Source organism: Mixophyes fleayi, chromosome 2 (assembly GCF_038048845.1).
Source record: "Mixophyes fleayi isolate aMixFle1 chromosome 2, aMixFle1.hap1, whole genome shotgun sequence".
In the NCBI taxonomy this organism is placed as follows: domain Eukaryota; kingdom Metazoa; phylum Chordata; class Amphibia; order Anura; family Limnodynastidae; genus Mixophyes; species Mixophyes fleayi.
The window spans coordinates 273923427-273937856 of NC_134403.1; the positions used below are offsets into that span (position 1 = coordinate 273923427).

General features: G+C 39.9%; 1 protein-coding gene across 1 annotated transcript; it reads left to right on the forward strand.

Annotated features, from left to right (window-relative positions):
• Positions 1-3037: 3037 nt before the first annotated feature.
• Positions 3038-13482, forward strand: LOC142140392 (adenosine receptor A3-like). Its single transcript, XM_075198163.1, has 2 exons — positions 3038-3387; positions 12503-13482. Exons 1-2 carry the CDS (start codon positions 3038-3040, stop codon positions 13119-13121), a joined length of 969 nt encoding a protein of 322 aa, XP_075054264.1. The 3' UTR covers positions 13122-13482.
• Positions 13483-14430: the final 948 nt, after the last annotated feature.

Here is a 14430-nt window from a genome sequence, read left to right on the forward strand (position 1 = left end):
TTTTAAATAACTTTTTTTTATTTTTTTAAACACAGGGGAATATTGGGGAAATAACTATGCCCTTAGAAGCACAGAGCACAGGACACAGCACCACTGGACTGAACAGGACACAGCACTGGACCCAGCAGCACCACTGACCTCAGAAGGACAGAGCACAGCACACAGCACCACTGGACTGATACTGCAGAACACAGCACAGCACAGCACAGCACAGAACTAAACAGCACAGCACAGAACTAAACAGCACAGCACGAGATCTACCAGGACAGAGGACCACCTAACACACCCTCCCTCTACCCTGATCAATGCCCGAGTGAAGATGGCGGCGACTAGCGGGGAATTTATAGGATCTGAGTATCGCGAGATCCGACAACGGGATTATGAGTCAGAGCCTCAGTTTCAGATTTGAATTTGGCGCCAATACCCGGATCTGTCTCGGATCCGACTCGGATCGGCAATGTTCGGGTGGGCTCGGATTTCAGATATCCGAGCCCGCTCATCTCTAATTAATGGTAGTTACAGCACATAGTTATTTATGTCGAAATATAGTACAGTTTATGTGTAATATTATAAGTTATATGCATATCAGTAAAACATATGGTACACGTTGAAGGAATCATGTCATGTCTGGTATCATACTAATCCCCTTCACATTTGCGACTGTCCAGTTCACTCTGCGAAGGGATCGCAGAGTGCATACGCAAGTTATTAATGTTAAGGAATTATGGACTATTATGATTAGAAATCTTGGCGGGAAGATCAGAACCCATCCCCTCGAGAGATGACCCCCTACTTTGGATTCCTGAGCTTAAACTAGCCTATGATCTGCAACCCCCTGGACCCTCCTGATGCCTGGACCAATAGAAGCAAGCCACACCTTTGCATTGTTTTACTGTATCTCTGTTTGCATATAAGCAGTAGCTCCTCATCTAGTGTTCAGTCACCTATACCACAGACTTCAGGACTGAATGACTGTTCACTGGATCCAGAGCGCCTGCGATAAGTAACGGCTGTACTTACTATTATTTCGCTTTAATATATTCGGCTACTTTTTGAGAATAAATCTTTGTGCGTTGGAAACACAAATCGAGATTCGACAATCGTTATTGGATAGCGACAACACGCTCATAACAGCTGTAATGTTAAGCAGCGTTACAGGTAGTTATATTTGGACCATATGCACAGCCCATCAAACGTAATCCTGTGGGAAACAACGTTCCATATTTATCTAGAAATTGTCTAAAATTGGATAAAAACCTTCAGATCCACCGCTACCGTGGTCTATGAAATAGTCACTTTTCAAGCAGTGATATCTGTATAAAGCAAACTGTCTTTGTGCTGTAGCTAAGCTTTAGAGGAAAGTGTCTTCATATAGCAGCTAGTTCATCAGTATAAATGTAAAAACTCACATTTTGTATGTTAGTCCATTCAGAAGAAACAGAACCGGTTATTGAAACAAGTTATCAAATGGTGCACAACAATCTTCTTTATATAAGTCACTGAGTTTCAAATACACATGGCAATCAGGAATAACGAAAAAGGTTCTTAACTTATTATTTGCGCATTCTAGTGTGTTTCTTCAGCTTTCTGTGGTTTCATCAGCGAAAGATGAGGCTATGCTATGTTGCCTGTCTTATTTACAGAGTTATCCCATTCATGATTGGGGTACCAGCGCACACACACCAGGGCCGTAACTAGGGCTGTGCGAGGGGGGCGACCGCCCAGGGCGCAACGCTGAAGAGGGGCGCAATTTAGGAATATTTTAGGTTCATTTGGTTAAAATTGAGGGCTGTCTTTCTCGCCCCTGGGGCTAGAATTCTAAGTTACGGCTTTGATACACACATTGATTTATTCGATATAACTTAGGGTGATAGAATAAGATTACACTTCAGCAATGCAGTTCTGAGTGTTACAGTAACTGCAGTGTGAGACACTGGCTGCCATGTTTACACAAGCTACATCTGTATGCCATCAGGTATACTTGTAATGCAAAAAGAAACATGGCTGTCTTGTATCATATACATGACTGCGGAAAAATTGATCTGAAACTTGAACATGAAAATAAGATTTAAAAGTATCAGCACCAGTAATAGTTAATTATTTTGTGGTGGAATATTGGGTCTGTTGGTGGCATAATGAGTTTGTAATATTGTAGCATTAGAAGGCTATACTGTATAGGTAGGATACTGAACTGTAGACCTGCCAAATCCCTTAATGGTTTTGGACAAAGTCACAAAGTAACTGGAGCTCAACAAACAGTGGTAACCAAAAATTACAAAACACAATGACAATTTTCACTCAGGAATGTATGACCTTTCAATTGGTAAAACAATACTAATAGTTTCCCAACCAATAATAGTTCAGTAGAAGTTACAACCTATAGCATTATGATATTAGGTATTTTTGGGGTGGCAGCAGGTTGAGGAGATAATGGCTAACAAGTACACTCTAGTACAGCAGAAATCACAAGGTATTAACTTAATATCAGCAGCGCAGACTATGTCCAAAGCCTTTTTAGAAACATATTTTTTTAGGGTGCAGGGACTAATATGAAGGTGGACTGCATGTGTATAAATCAGCTCAGGTCATGTGAGGAGTAGTAGACCTTCACGAGGAGAAGATGATAATCTACTAGAAAGCATATGTTTTTTTTAAACACCTCTATTGTGGTTACTTTTATTTTCAGATAACATCAAATGAAATTTATATTCATAGGTAACACCCAAAAAACCTGCTAATAAATGTATGTCCTTTCACACCTCTCAAATGTGTTAGAAGCTAGACAATTATCAAAAGCAGTTCATATAATAAAAAGGAAGTATCGTTTTCATTTTTAGTAAAGTTCTGTAAATTACCATTCAGTTCAGAAAACCAATTTTTTTTGGCAAGTATATTTTTTTTTTTGCTTTTTTTTAGATGCAGATAATATTTAAGAGTAGAAGGCAATAACTTAGTAAGGCATTGAGGTACACGTCCTCACTCTAGGACACCTTGTAAAATCTCTTCTTACAGATACAAGGGGTGTACCTTTATTAACATGTCTAATCAAACATCAGTCACAGATAGCTTCACCAATATGTACATTGCAGTAGAGGCCATCATTGGAGTTCTTGCTATCATTGGGAACACTTTGGTGATTTGTGCAGTGAAACTGAATCCAGCTCTTCAGGATACAACGTTTTACCTAATAGTGTCACTGGCAGTGGCTGACCTGGCAGTCGGAGTATTTGTTATGCCTCTGGCAATTATCTTGAACCTGGAGATACAATTATATTTTCATACCTGTTTGTTCAATTGCTGTGTGATCATCATATTTACCAATGCCTCCATCTTGTCTCTATTGTCCATAGCGGCTGATAGATATGTGAGAATAAAGTTACCAAACAGGTAAGATTTATTAAATAACTATTCTGATTGCCAAAAGTACAAACATCACATCCAAGTTCTGCCTACAATACAATCACTTTTTTTACCATTTTCCCCTAAAATACTACTCATTACAGCCTCATTTATGTATTTAAGTAATCATGAGAGTAAGGGGATATGATGTTACAAACGTGAACATTTTTTTGTCTTTATTATGTTTTCTTTGTTTTTTACATTACTTGTAAATTGAGTGGTCAATGCAAAAAGCACCACATTAAAAATATTGTATCACACCATCTGTAAGGCTGTGTAAAAATCAAGTTGTTTTGTTGGGGATAGGGCGCTACAGCTGGCCATTTAAAGACATTTAAATTTGATGTCCTGCAATATGAAATGTCATTTTTGCATTTGCATTGTGATGCGCATTGCCATGGTTAGCCCGCATTTAGCAAGGAACACCCAAATCTTCCTAGCTTTTCCCATCAGTAGTCATCTCTGCAGTCAGTGGCTGGCTGGCAAATTTTAGCCTTGGGGGCGAGACTCAACTCAGCAGTCTATTAGGAATGTTTTAAAGGAAAAAAATGCAGGTAGCCCAGTGACCCAGCCCAAGGTAGCCCACTATGGGACCGTCTGGGGTGGGAGATGACTACCAGCTCCCCAGCCCAGCGAGCCCATGCCTGCAGTTATAACTGTCTTGACATCGCTAGCCCATGCATTTAGACATACAGATATATGCTATACAAATGAATGCACTTACATGATATATTCATGTAGATGTGCAAATAAATATATATAGTGAAAAACATTAACAATAAACTGTATATCTGATATTTGTATCCCAGCTACAATGAGAAGTACTAACCATACCTAGACTGCTGTATAAAAATAATAATGAAGGCTACAAAAAAGGGTAAAGGACAAAAGAGTAAATAATCATCTAAACTGAATAAACCTCAATATTGCAGAGAATATCTACCGATGTGCTGCTTCTTATATGCTCCATTCAACTGACTGTGCTCTTTCATGGGATGTGATCTTGCGCATTTATAATATTTGCTCTGATTGTCAAAATGTGACACTATCTGTATTTATTTCTATATATTTAACAAGTTTGTGTATGACATTTGTTTCATTTAGAGGTGCTTTTCACACCAAAATCTTCCTGCATCAGGGGCCTCACATGCCTATCTTGTACATTAATATCAGGAATTGGATTCTGGCAGAATCAGAAGTGCAATGTCTACAGCAGTACAGCTCAGGACAGGAGCCCATTAATATAACTTCCAACAACTCCCATTTGTCAGGCACCATCCCTGCTCTCATTCTTTGCAGCGGGGACAGACTCCTTTGACTAGCAATAGGATGTGATTTCTGGCCAGATAGAATAGCCGGCTAGATAGAATAGAAGCGTTCCGTTGTTAGGCAATAGGAAGTAACTTTTAAAGTCATATTGGCGGTCAGTGTGACAAACTGACCACTGGAAATACCTCTGGGCAGCCTAGATAAGACAGGATTTTGCACTAATCTAGTGCCATAGTATTGAATCGCTTCTAGGCTTGTTCCTGGTCTCTGTTAGTTACTTTCCCTTCTGGTACCTTTCTATTTTGGACTTCCTGTTGCTGACTTGTATGTTCCTGACCAATCCTTTGCCTCACGTTCTGATTCCATTTGGATCTCCTGGTTTGATCCTGGTTAAATTGACTACCCTTCTGCTTCATGTAATGGCTTGTTCACTATGCTCTGTCTGTGATTTCAGCTACCTCGCTAGTGACTGGCTCTGAGGGCCACGACCTGCACATCCTGCACGTGTGGGGCGTGTTAGATTCTGCGCCTCTTTGCCCAGTAGCATCAACTAGTAGAAGGTATACATTCTCCCAAATGTGAGAATTGCCAAACATACATCCTGTAAATTTAAGAAGGGAATTTAATAAGCAGAGAGAATAAAAAAAAATGTAAAACACATATAATTGTTAGAAATACAGAGAAGTAGGGTATGGGGCAGAGTAGAAGCAGAAGGTTTACAATACACAAGGAAAGATGGAAAGGGAAAAACTTTAGTTAGTGAGGGAGTTGTGCAGTGGAAATTAAAGGAAGGTAAAATTAGAGTTAGATAGTTATAGATAATGTGGTTTTACAGTCCAGGAGGGAGAACAAAGAGACAGAAAAACACTGTGTGATACTGGAGAAGGAGTGGACAAAAAATATAAATGATAGTATAACAAAAAAATATGCACAAGTTGAATTTAATGAATATACAGCAGTTATCAAAAATAAAGATGAAATCCTTAAATGGGATTATCAAAAAAACAGTTTTGTAGGTTGACATTCTGTCTGTACAAAAATGAAATACTTATCTGCCGGTAACCGTAGAGCACTGCATGAAGTAACTGCAGGGGCCGGCTAGGCTGGGGGGCAGAGCGGCATTTGCCTCCGGGCCGGTTCCATAGTGGGCTACTTTGGACTGGGTCACCTGCATATTTTTTCCTTTACAATGTGACTAATTGAATGCTGATTGGAGCCTTGTCCACCGGGCTAAAATTTGCCAACTCTCCCCTGAGTAACTGGATGTTCTGAAAATGGATGTCCAGAATGGTGTGGCACAGAAAGCAAAGGTCTGTGCGCAGTTAGTGAGAGAAAGAAGTAGGATTATATCTATGTACTGTTTGGGTAGGCTGTAATGTACAACTGCATTTGTAGATACCGATGATGATGACGATACCGTGTGTGAGTGTGGGATTCACTTTAATAATCGTTATGTACTGATTGCTATGTTATTCATCCTATGTCTTAAAGATTATATAAATAAACTAGAATGTGACAGTGTTTGTGCATAAATAGGGTATAACTTTTGTGTAATATGACTGAGTTGTATAGTCATATTCACATATACAAGTATTGCTATTGAAGTGTATAGTTAGTGTTAGTAGTTTAGGTTCCAGCAGACGCGATACAAATAGCCATTGTGTACTTCTAGTATATACTTTCATGAGTAAAGTACTGTAAGTGGTGCGAGCAGGAGTACAGATATTTGTGAATATGTGAGGCAAGAAATTATGAGGCTCATGTATTGTTGGACTTAAGTCCTAAGCGTGAAATGTGAAACGTTAATTAAACATGTGCAGTAAAACAGCATACGTTTAAGACTGCAACCTCCATTAAAAAAAAAGAATTCAGCCCTGTGCTGACCAGACTAGGACTTGTTTTCACGGTGGCAGGGGGATCCCATGCTGTGGGTTTCCCTGTTCTAGTGCCATCAGCCCTGGCTGGGATAGTCTAGTGCAGGTATCGGAATTTTCAGAGGGACCCCATACTTTTTGTGCCCCCAATTTTGCTGATACCATCCAAGCTGGTAGCTCTAGAGCTGGTTTCCCTTTTTTTTTGCTTTTTTTTTTGGGGGGGGGGGTTCACGTGTTTTTCCTCATTATTTAGTAGATAATCATCATCACTATCATTTATATAGCGCCAAAATATTCCATAGTGCTTTACAAATAGGAACTAACACAGTAATAACCAAGCTGGGTAAAACAGACAAAGAGGTGAGAGGGCCCTGCTCGCAAGCTTACAATCTATGGAACCATCAGCAGCAGCAGCAAAACCCTTGCACTGGCTATAAATACATAAATCCCTGCACCCTATAAAAGTATGTCCCCCCACCCCATGAGTCAAACCAGCAATACTGTAGCCAACCTAGCCTGGTATGGGCAAAATCAGGAGGACCAAGCTGTGTCAGGTACCGTCCTGCTTTTACTTCTAGACGGACGCCTGCCCCCTTGAGATGCCCGCGTCCCGTTGACATTCTATGGTCCTAATTCGCACGCATGTGCAGGGCACTGCATTCCATCGCATGTCGACGAGACTTAACCAGTCTTGATCTGCATGCATGTGCAGAGCATCACATTCTGTCACATAGTGACTAGAGACATTCATTCCCTGCTAGTGGTTGGTTGCGTTTTTACCGCCGAAAACCGCAGCACCAATCAAGGAGTACTTCCCTTTATTTAAAGATCACTCTAACACCATTAGAGTGCCAGAGTATTTGGACTTTTGCCTTGCTCCTGCGTTTTTTGTTCCTGTTTCCTGTATGCTCATTTGGATTCTGACCCCGGCCGGTTCCTGACTTCTTCTTTGGCTCCTGATTCTGGCTTAGAGTGATTTCCTAGTTCTGACTCGGCTTCCTGACCATTTTTCTGCTTTTGATTTCGGCTGTGACTGTCTCTCTGGTTTTGACCCGGTTTTGCTAACTATCCTTTGTGTGTGCATTGCTGCATCCAGGCCTCCACCCTGTATTCTGCTGCACCGTCACCACTGCCTCGCTGGTCACCTCTCCAGCTAACTGATACTGAGAGCCGTGACCTGCACACCTCCATACTTCCTTGTGGGGGTCCCTGATGAAAACTAGAGTCGTGTTAGACTCTGCGTCTCAGTACTCAGTAGCGCCAACTGCTAGTAGGTGTCACCATCTCCATCCTCGTGGTTGTAACAGTATACTCTGCCCATGTCCAATACTGAAGGCACCGGTGATCTCTCCGTCGCTGACCTTCTGCTGCAGCTGGCACGCAATGTCGATCAACAGGAGGTTAATTTGACGCAACTCCTGCAGTATTTAGAGGGACTGGCTACAAGTCTGGATCCCTTCAGAGAACTCTGACTCCTCCAGCCCACATCCTCTGTTGCCAGCCCGTCTTCTTCAGTTAATCCAAATTCTGCTAGTTCGATTCACATTCCACCTCCTGACAAATTTGGTAGTGATCCAAAGAGATGCAGAGGGTTCCTCAACCAGTGTGCCATCCAGTTCGAATTATCCCCTGGAAATTTTTCTACTGAACGAGCCAAGGCGGCAGACATTATTTTGTTGCCCATGGATCAAGCACTATCATGGGCCTCCCCTCTCTTGGAGCACTTTGACCCCCTTTTGCAGAATCCCTCTTTCTTTATTGAGTCCTTCAGAAAAGTGTTCGATGACCCAGGTTGGGTTGCATCTACAGCATTCAGTATTCTGAAGCTACGTCAGGGAAGTCTCAATGTTGGCCAGTACGCTATTCAGTTCAGGACTCTCGCCTCAAAAGTAAATTGGAATAATGAGGCACTTTTAGCAGCTTTCTGGCAGGAGCTGGCAGATCGAATTAAGGATGAATTGACCTCTAAGGATTTACCTGCCAGCCTAGATGACCTCATCTCTTTATGTGTCAAGGTTGATATCCGATTTCTGGAACAGACTCAGGAACGGGAACTGTCTTGCCGGGCTGCTCCACGCTTGGTTCCCACCTTTCAAAACCCAACTATTCCTCCTGAGGAGCCCTTGCAAATAAGGTATTCTCATCTGACTCTTGAAGAGCAGGACCGAAGGTTTAAGAATCATCTATACCTCTACTGTGCTGACCCTGCCAGTTTTGTGGCCCTCACCAGAAGCTCATCCAAAGTCCCTCCCATTGGCTGATCATTCCTTGCTTTGAGGCTTTGTCTTAAAGCTCTCAAATGGGCCCATGAATCCCTTTTCACCGGTCATACTAGTGTCAAGAATACCATCTTACTCATCTCTAGGCATTATTAGTGGCCGTCTATCTAGGCATATGTGCAAGCTTATGTTTCTGTTTGTGGAGTCTGTGCCAGACATAAGACGACTAGGCAATCACCATCAGGACCTCTGGTTCCACTTCCTATTCCAGAGAGACCATGCACTAGTATTTCTATTAATTTTGTCACCGATCTACCATCTAGTCATGGATTCAATACCATTTGGGTAGTAGTTGATGACTCATTTCATCCCTCTCAAGGGACTACCTTCAGCCTCTTTTTTTGCAAATCTTTTTATCAAAGAGATTTTCCGCCTTCATTATTGTCCCCGGGATATAATCTCTGATAGAGGAGTTCAATTTGTTTCACTTTGCAAAGAGTTGGGTGTCGGTCTAAAATTTTCATCAGGCTACCCTCTTCAGACCATCGGCCAGACCGAGTGGGTCATCCAAGACCTGGAGCACTTTCTCAGTTCTTATTTCTCAATCAATCAGTCTGAATGGAGTTGTTTTCTGTGTTGGGCAGAATGTGCTCATAATAACCTTGTGCATGAATCCACTGGTTCGTCTCCATTCTCTCTCACCTATGGGCTCTACCCTCTCCTACCTGAACTGTCTCGACCTGGTTCTTCTCTCCCGGTCGTGCAGAGTCTCATTCAGGATTTCTCCCAAATATGGTCTCAGGCTAGATCAAAGTTATTGGAATCCTCCAACGCTACAAGTGCAGCGCTGGTCGCCACCGCAGAGCGGTTCCTAGTCTTGAAGTTGGAGACGAAGTGTGGTGGCCCACACGAAATTTGAGACTTTGAGTTCCTACCATGAAGCTCGCTCCTCGTTATATTGGGCCTTTTCAGATACAAATCATTAATCCAGTCATGTTCAGACTTCACCTCCCTCTGTCACTTAAGATTCATAATGTTTTTCACATTTCTTTGTTCATGCCGCTCATCCTAAACAAATATGTAAAGAGACCTGCTTCCCTGGTTCCGGTGAACACTGAGCATGGGGAGGAGTATGAGATCAATCGGATTTTAGATTTCTGCGATTTTTTTATCCCTTTTTGGTAACTGTTAATGTACTGTATGTCGTGTGTATGTCATTTATGACATTATTTATACCCTATGCCCTGTTCCTTTTTATATTAAATCTAAAATTTAATAACTTTTATCCTCAACGCTCTAACGAATCAATAAGCCTTTTATGAAGTGAAGTGAAGTGTTGCTTTGACTGTGTTACTCTTTTGAGTGCTTAACTGTGTTAACTCTTTAATTGATGGTGTGTGAATTGGCAAACCTTTTGCTAACTAGGGGAATAGTGTGTGCCAGCATGTACATTTGTTTGACAATATTTTGGTGTCCTATTGTCTTAATACAATAGGGGTAGTAGAGATTAGGTGTGTATGTATGTGAGATAACAGTTTTGGGGGTAATTCAGTGAGATCTGTAGCCTGTGTGATAGGTGAGTGCAAGATTAAGTGCTGAAATCCTGTGTAACTCCTTACTGTAAACTTTCAAGTCACATACGGTGGGAGCTGAAATTTGTGATTTGCATGCTCAGGAAAATGGAGTACTTAAGGTCTATACATAGACGTATCTAGCTATTGCATCTCTCTACGTGTAGAGAGGTGGAATGGAAGAGTGTAGGGGCATTCTATACACCCTATGTACTATGCAGAGTAGAAAGCAGCTGCAGATATGCCTGTTAGGAGACATATCTAGTGCTGCTGTTTTTCCCCTGGTGCAAGATGTGTCCCTATGATGATGATTATCAGCACAGAACCTGCAAAACCCCCCCAAAAAAAGGAAAGAATTCAACCCAGGGGGTTAGTTTTGTCACTATGGCAGGGTGACCCCAACCTGCTATAGTTACATTCTCATCGCTGGCATAGACTAGTGATGGTTACGGTATTTTGGGGGGACCCCATGCTTTTTTTCCCTCCAGTTATGCCTAGGCTGGCAGTAGTAAAGCTGATTTTACTTTTTTTTTTGTATGGGGGGTGGGCACAAATTTATTCCCCATTTATTTAGTTTGCAGCCAGTATGCAAAATACGCTTAAAGTGTGCCAACCGTATCATATCAAGGCTATCTTAGGATACCTGCGACTCATTGCATACTTTTCACGGATGTCATTTATACCTACGCTTTTAGGTAAATTGCATTCAACTCTAGATAAGTCCCATGAAAATTGATTATGCCCAAAAAAAAATCAGATTTAGTATTGAATTTATCTTTAAGAAAGTTTGTCATTTCTGGCAAATTTGCAAATTTGGCAGATTGTAGTTTGAGGTTGATTTATCTGCAGATTAATATGTAAAATGCTTTCAGTATTGCTACTCTGGATGTTATTCAACATAAAACTGGAAATAAGTTAGCAAAAGATAAAATAAGTGTTGGGAAAATATTATGTACTGCATTGAAATGGAGAATGATTTTAATGCTTCTGATTTTGAAAATTTGTTTAGACAAAATGATAATTTGAGAAAAGTGAAAATGTTATTTGTGTACTTCATTATCATGTCTATGGCATTCTCAAATAAAGAAACATTTTACATCACACTTAAAGGAAACCTGTCACATTTAGTTTTATTAGTGGTTTGTATAATGCCAAGTGCACCATTTAAGAGTCCAAAAAAGTATTTCTGTGCTCCCTCCACTCTGTGAATTCAGAGACAGTGTGAAAGTCAATCTGCAGTCTACACTATTCTCGCTGCCAAACGTCTTTCTTTCAGTTGCATTTCATGTAAAGAGACAACTGCCCAGGAGTGAGCATAACTCAGACCATCTGACACATGGGGTATATTTACTAAACTAAACTGTTTTGAAAAAGTATAGATGTTGCCTATAGTAACCAATCAGATTGTAGTTATCATTTATTTAGTGCATTCTACAAAAGGACAGTTAGAATCTGATTGGTTGCTTTAGGCAACATCTCCACTTTTTCAAACCTGCAGTTTAGTAAATATACCACATGGAATCTATACAGCATAAAGAGTGCAGCTTGTTATTATTTTCTTCTCCTGAACAGAGGCAGCGTTGAAAAACTCCAGGGTTTTTTTCTTGCACACTTACATAGTGCACTAAGATGTCAAAACGTGAAAGGTTCTCTTTAATATAATTGCTTTTATATATCTTTCCCATTGCATTTATACTTGGAGTGAAGTAGTAGTCTATGGCACTGAATTATATCTATATATTTATTTGATGAACTGTGTGAAAGACACAATTTATTGAAATCACTAAGTTTTGCTAAAAATTGCAATTACATAAAACATGTCAATTTCACCAACAAAATATTTATAAATACTAAGATGACTTTAAAAAATGAATATGCAATTACAAATCAAATGAACAGGATTTTCAATGTTTCACTTTAAAGAAAAATGTAAGGCAACTTTAAAAACCTTACGACAGTAGTTCCCAACCTTTCGATGCAATGACACACATGTAGATATGCATTCCATGTGGTTAATTTTATTGTGACACACCAATATTAACATTTTATAATAGAGAAAAACAAGGACAAAAACAAATACATTTTAAACATTAAGGTAAATATTAATTCATTGTTCTAATGTTTGACTTTAAGAAAATATGTAATATATCATCTTATTTTGTTTTTACAGGTATAGAATGTTGGTCACCAAAAAAAGGATTTATTTGTCTATTTTTCTCTCCTGGACTTTGTCTGCAATTGGGGCACTGGTTCCAATGTTTGGATGGAACAATAGGTCCAGCCTTGGAGAAGAAGAAAGGAGCGTCCTGAAATGTAATTTTCCAGGTGTCATGAGTCTGGACTACCTTGTATACTTTTGTTTTTTTATTTGGGTCCTCGTTCCATTGTTCACAATGGTGGCTTTGTATGTCGAAGTCTTCCTCATAATACGAAAACATCTGAAACAAAATATCTCCGTCTTCCAAGTAAAAAGGTCAATCTATGGCAAGGAATATAAAACTACAATCTCACTTGCCTTGGTTATGGGCCTCTTTGTCCTGTGCTGGTTACCTATATCTATTCTGAACTGCATAAACTATTTTTACCCTGAGGTTGTACAATCTGATGCATTCCAACCTGTTCTGCTCTTGAGTATTGTGTTGTCCCATTTAAATTCTGTTATGAACCCCATTGTCTATAGTCTAAAAATTAGAAAGTTTAAATACACATTCCTTAATATCATACACAAATATATAATTTGTAGGGATGAAACAGTTGAGGTCTCTAGTACAGAGAATACATTTGAATAGTACAAGTGCAAGATTAGCTTGTTGACATTACAGTAAGGCTTAGATTTGTAGAGTTGCATCTGAACAAAACACCAGAAATATAATTTCTTCAGTGCCTTATTAGGTGATCACCAGAAACACAGAAACATAGAATTTGATGACAGATATGAACCACTTGGCCCATCTAGTCTGCCCATTATTTTTACTTTTTTTTTTATTAACCTATGGTAATCTCAAACCCTATTTGGTACTTTAATGTAATGATATCCTTATGTCTATTCCAAGCATGTTTAAACTGCTCTACTGTATTAGCCTCTAACACCTCTGATGGGAGGCTATTCCACTTATTCACTACTCTTTCTGTGAAGTAGTTTTTCCTCAAATTTCCTCTGAACCTCCAGTTTCAGTCCATGTCCTCGTGTTCTAATATTTCTTTTCCTTTGAAGAATGTTTACCTCCTGTACCTTGTTAAAACCCTTGATATATGTAAAAGTTTCTTTTATGTCCACCCTTTCCCTTCTCTGCTCCAAACTATATATAAAGATCTTAACTCTTTCGGGTAAGTATTGTGCTGTAGGCCATGCACTTTTTTAGTCGCCCTTCTTTGTACAGGCTCTATAGTTTTTATATCCTTCTGGAGATATGACCTCCAGAACTGAATACAGTATTCTAGATGAGGTCGTACCAATGATCTATAGAGTGGCATTATTACTTCTTTCTTTCGGCTACTGACTCCTCTCTCTATGCAACCAAGCTTCTGACATAGTGTTTAGTTGAATGGTAGGTTATCTAATGTATCACTTCATCACACTGTGATATCCTTGGAACCCAAGTCATAAAATGTCATTCACAAAAGTGTACAAATGCACCTACTGCAGTGCAAATGCCATTTGCACCTGAATTTGAATCCACACAGATAAGGCCAAGGTCGGGAATTGAACTCATGACCCCAGAGCTGGGAGGCAGAAGTGCTAACCACTTAGCCACCGTATTGCCCACAGATGTTCCTATTTATGCATATTATGCACCCATCGTATTTGAATGGGATTGAAAAGGATGAATTTTGGTACATTCGATGTTTAGCAGGGCGCTTCCAGGGCATTATTTGCCCTACAAAAGGGCTTGATTTTTACATAATGGTGGCAGAGGAAGCCACATTTTTCTGCCTGTAAGTTCAATGGGAAACTCTTTCTAGGTAAACTCTATTTTGGAAAGCACATTTTAAGATACATTTCAACCAATGTCACAAAAGCATTCAAACATACAAAAGTGACAGACATAATACAATCTATGTCTCATCACTTTTATAATTCATTTTTGACATACATTA

Excerpts from the sequence above, each read along its gene's own strand:
- LOC142140392 (XM_075198163.1), top strand. The coding sequence starts at position 3,038 with ATGTCTAATCAAACATCAGTCACAGATAGCTTCACCAATATGTACATT. Across the intron at positions 3,388-12,502 it reads AGAATAAAGTTACCAAACAG|GTATAGAATGTTGGTCACCA; the intron begins GTAAGATTTATT and ends TTGTTTTTACAG.